The 4,632-nt window shown below is 45.3% G+C and overlaps 1 protein-coding gene across 2 annotated transcripts; it reads left to right on the plus strand.

The window, feature by feature from the left end:
- Window positions 1-257: 257 nt before the first annotated feature.
- On the plus strand, window positions 258-3,895 carry LOC137294984 (fos-related antigen 1-like). 2 transcript variants are annotated; one of them, XM_067826219.1, is made up of 4 exons: window positions 258-610; window positions 1,623-1,955; window positions 2,458-2,568; window positions 2,862-3,895. In XM_067826219.1, exons 1-4 carry the CDS (start codon window positions 509-511, stop codon window positions 3,315-3,317), a joined length of 1,002 nt encoding a protein of 333 aa, XP_067682320.1. In that variant the 5' UTR covers window positions 258-508; the 3' UTR covers window positions 3,318-3,895. The 2 variants fall into 2 exon arrangements, with proteins under 2 accessions (XP_067682320.1, XP_067682321.1); XM_067826220.1 differs by lacking the exon at window positions 258-610 and adding an exon at window positions 1,113-1,439.
- The last annotated feature ends 737 nt before the right edge of the window (window positions 3,896-4,632 follow it).

Genomic DNA, 4,632 nt, shown 5'->3' on the forward strand with positions numbered 1-4,632 from the left:
TTTCTTTGACCTATATCTGACATGAATGTTCCATCAGCGAAGTATATATCGCACGATATAACCATGTTCCCTGAGCCTCGCCGAGACTCGTGGTCCGCAGAACTAGTTCACGAATCAACATAATTAGGAAATATACTAATATATTCAGCCTTCTGAGCGGTGGAATCCCCGGGTTGCCCTCTCGTGCTTGGAGAACAGCCAAACATCACGTCACACCTTATCGTAAACACCTGTGACGTCACAATCAACACCCAAATAAGGCAGAGTAGACCACGCGTCACGTGACAGGGTGAGATCATTGCTCTATTTTTAGCGAATGACTAACAGTGAGTCACGCCAGTATAAAGCACGGTAGAGGTATTCCCTCCACAGAATATAACCTGACTCATAGCGAGAATCTCCAGTAAAACCACGGAAGTAACAGTCAAGCCGGGTAACTACGAAATATAAGTCACATCTTCGCTGGAATTACTGTGTATCCCACAAAACCGTCAAACTGGCTTCCAAAATGTTTACATCTCGAGAGGAGGACTCCAGCTACACGACCGAGTCCAAATACGTGGCTGACATTCTGTCGTCCATGGCAAATGGCGAGCCCGTCACCCCCAATGTACGTATTGTCTTCTATCATATTTGTTCTAAGAACACATTTCTTGTTAGTTTTGGCGCAAGCACTGGCTAGGGCTTAGGGCATGCACTGCGTGGCCGAACTCGCTAACCTCGCTATATTGACAGAGTAAATTTTTGTCGTGGATAAAACTGGCGGTCGGACTTGAACTTGACATTGTTCAGTTCTGCCCCGCACCTGCAGGTTGTGTTGTATTGGAGTTGAGAGAGAACCAGTTACAATGTTGTACGTTGATACTCCGCCGTGTCCACCCCACCTCCCGCCGTGCTATATGGCGTCTTCGTGTGCCAAAATGGCCAGGGTAAGTGGACAAAAGAATTCTTACATAACATGTGCCGTTAACTGTCTGATTCTTGCAAAAAATGTTAAAAAGTGGCTTAAAACTTTGTGAATCAACGATTTCAGTTTCAAATTTCAAATCCATATCGCGATTGTATATGGCTGTCTGTAGCGGTTAGTTTTGCGAACAAAGCGGGCATGCGTTAGTTTAGATACTAATGACAGCAGTCTCGCCTGCAGCTACAGCGCGTGGGGTCCGCGTTGATTGGCTGGCGGAGCGGGGTCACGACCTGACCCGGGCTATACAGGCTTCTAATACTTTAGGTTCCGTTCTGAACGCTTGGTTAGATCCGTAACGATGACATTTGACAGATATAAAAGATAGGAGGCTCGCGAGGCCGCGAGTTGTTGCACTTGCATTCTCACGCGGAGGGAGAGCGCTTGTCAGTTCTGTACACTCGCGAGATTCACAACTCAACCAACAATGTCGGATTATTATCGAATGGATTATAACTGTAACCCGTACCCATGGGTAGGTAAACGTCTACGTGTGTAGAACTTTAAAACTTTCTGAAAGTATTTCCCAACTCTTTTACGACACGTATCGATTTTTTGTGGTTAACTGATTTGAAAAATGAAGCGCGCTTAGAACTGAAAAGTTGAAAACATGTTTGCTTTAAACGAAAATATTATATTTATGTATTTTGGATTGCAGTACTCATTGCCTGGGTACCTGAGCGGGGTGACAACTGCCACCACGCCCACCTTGACCCCGACAACCCTTGCCAGTATTGAGCGAACATTCATCGAGCTCCAATCGGTGCCCGTCAGCTCGGCGAGCCAGGACCCTCTCACCCAAAGTGGCTTCGTTCCCCCTATCGTCGATCCCGTGTCTCAGGAGCACTCTCGCGACGGCTTCGACTACAGCGATTCCAACTCCGACCAGGAATGGCTCACCTCGGCCAAACGGCCATACTCTGACGTAGATGGAAATACACCATCGTACCAAAGCACATCCGGACGCAAAAGAAGACGTTATGACGATAAGGTAAATAATGATATCAATTACATATATATTAATATTTTGTTGTTTCAAAATCATACATTTGACAGTATATTTAAAAGAGCGCAGCCTGCGGAAGTTGGAATAAAAGATTCACTAAGTGACCTGTCATGGTATTTTAATGATCACTGCCGTGTCATGGGTGATTAGAAAAGGTCGCGACTGAAAAATATCCCTCCGGCATAGTTCTTTAAAACATTGACTATAACAGACACTTCCTACTGCTACAGCCTAAGGGTATCTCCTTCCTAGAGAACGCTTTGAGATATATGGTCGCCGTGGCCTGAGGGATACGATTTACGATAAACGTATTACCTCAGGGTAATACCATTGTCAAAAAGGATATTATCAACATGTCTTTGTTCTGACACTAATGGCCGATCAGAGATGAACAATTCCTGTTTATTTCCACAGAAAGTAGTTTATTTGTTTTACGGTATGATGTATTAAGGTCACAGACTAATAAGGCTTTAAATTTATTTTTCAGGATTTAACTCCGGAAGAGTGTGAGCGGCGCCGAGTCCGCCGAGAGAGGAATAAGGTTGCTGCTGCTAAATGTAGACAACGACGTGTTGACCACACAAATCAGCTTGTCGATGTAAGTCACATTCTGTCTATCCTATGAAATATATCCCTGCATAGTACGGCATACTCAAGTGTATCATTGTTACTAAATATTAAGGAGAGCCCCTTTGCCAACAGCGTCTTATAAATGAATACAATGAAAAAGTCGTTGAATAGGGCTAACACTAAGTCAAGGAGGGTAATTCTAGTTAATCCTGAATTGTAGTGCAACACCAGTATTGCATATTGCACCTTTGCTGTGCCTGTACTGATGTGCCGCGTGTTGTGTTGCTGTCCTTGTGCTGATGTGCTGTTGTTGTATTACAGGAGACTGACAAGCTGGAGAATGAGAGAAGCAGCCTGGAGAGTGAGATCCAGAGCTTGCAGCAGCAGAAGGACCAGCTGGAGTTCATCCTGCAAGCTCACCAGCCCCTCTGCAAGGTCGAGTCCGCCATCAACATGAAAGTGGACACAGTCAAGGTGAAGACTGAGCCCCACACTCATGTTAGCTGTGCAGCCAGAAGCTCAGAGTCGAAGTTCTCAAGCCCCAGCACTCACAGACCCAGCTCTCTGTCCCTCGTCAAGCAGGAGAAGAAGACTGTTGCCGGAGTTCCAATCAGCACGCCTTCCAGTGGCCTGTTCTCCTTCAACGGTTTAGATAGTTTAGTGGATGGAGGCACGGGGTTGACACCAGTTTCGACGTCATGCGCGAGCCAGGCCCATCGCAGCTCCAGCGAGAGTGGCTCCGAAGCTGTTGGTTCTCCTACACTCATTTCATTGTAAGGACTTCCCTCATCTTTGTTTTACCTCATCATTGAGCCAGTATGACTTTGCCTTTACCCCATCCGAGGTTTTCCCGGAGGGGGTCCGCTGACTGGGTTTTGTGTCCTCGTGTCGGAGTGGCGGACATATGCACAGAGAGAGACGGCCGCACGAAAGTGCCTCCGTGACAGCCTCTCCACACCCAGCCTTGCCGTATTCATACGCTTTTGTACGGATTTCTAATACATTTTGTACGACTCTTACATGTGGATAATATGCTTCATGTTCCCTGGCTGGCCTTTTACGGTAGCCTCACTGGACTTTATATGTATGTCATGGACAAATATTTATTTTCCACGTTGACCTCGCGGTTTCTGTGAAGATCGGGTGCAAGTGTAATAGAAAGACTGAGAAAGAAGGACTCAATTATATATTTCTGTGAACATGGAACAGATTCGTGCTGGTCACGTGACAATTTGGTGCTGCGCATGTTTTTTATATCCTGAATATGAAGTATCACGTCTAGGGCTTTATTATGTTCTTTTCATCTGTGTTTATAGAAAAAATGAGACAATTAAATTATTGTCATATGCTGAAAATGTTTAATTTCTTCTTTGATTGTGGAGTACCATCCAACATATTTCACATCGTTACACCCACCCTACTCTCCCGTATGGACACCCCTCCTCCACACTAATATGTGCACCTGTTACTTTCACTCTCAACTACCATTTACACCCAATTATGTGTACACCTTTAACACCACAGTCTCGCCAATATGCACGCCCGTTACACTCACCCTCCCCTCCAGTACAAACACCCATCTTACCTGCTAATAAGAGTATACGCACCCGACACACCATCATCCCCACTAATAAATACACACCGGTCACAACACCCACACATACCCTTTACAGCCACCTATAGCACCATTATACCCAATCGTCACACCAACCCGCCGTACAGTTATATACATGTACCCGTTATAACCCATACCCACCAATACACACACCTACCCTCTCCCGTTAGGCTCATCAGGAAAATTAGAAAACCATCGCAAAATCGAACCGTAGTCACATGTCTGGATCGTGTTTAAAACAGACTGGCACAAACACTAAATAATACCAACAGAGTAAATTTGACCCAACACGAATTAGCCCTATATTGTTATCACTAAAATAATGTGACTGGATAGAGTGAAACAATATCCCTTGTCACATGCTGTGTACGCACGTGACTGTCACAGCACAGCTGCTGTCAGCGTTATGATGAAGTCGCAAATATGAGGTCTTAGGTCAGGATACTGGGTCAATTACATGAAGTCATGTGACTCGTC

This window comes from Haliotis asinina, chromosome 8 (genome assembly GCF_037392515.1).
Source record: "Haliotis asinina isolate JCU_RB_2024 chromosome 8, JCU_Hal_asi_v2, whole genome shotgun sequence".
Classification (NCBI taxonomy): Eukaryota; Metazoa; Mollusca; class Gastropoda; order Lepetellida; family Haliotidae; genus Haliotis; species Haliotis asinina.

Bases quoted from the DNA above. Each gene is read 5' to 3' on its own strand.
- LOC137294984 (XM_067826219.1), top strand. From the start codon at position 509: ATGTTTACATCTCGAGAGGAGGACTCCAGCTACACGACCGAGTCCAAA. The intron at 1,956-2,457 runs GTAAATAATGAT...TTTATTTTTCAG, and splicing joins GAAGACGTTATGACGATAAG to GATTTAACTCCGGAAGAGTG. The intron at 2,569-2,861 runs GTAAGTCACATT...GTTGTATTACAG, and splicing joins ACACAAATCAGCTTGTCGAT to GAGACTGACAAGCTGGAGAA.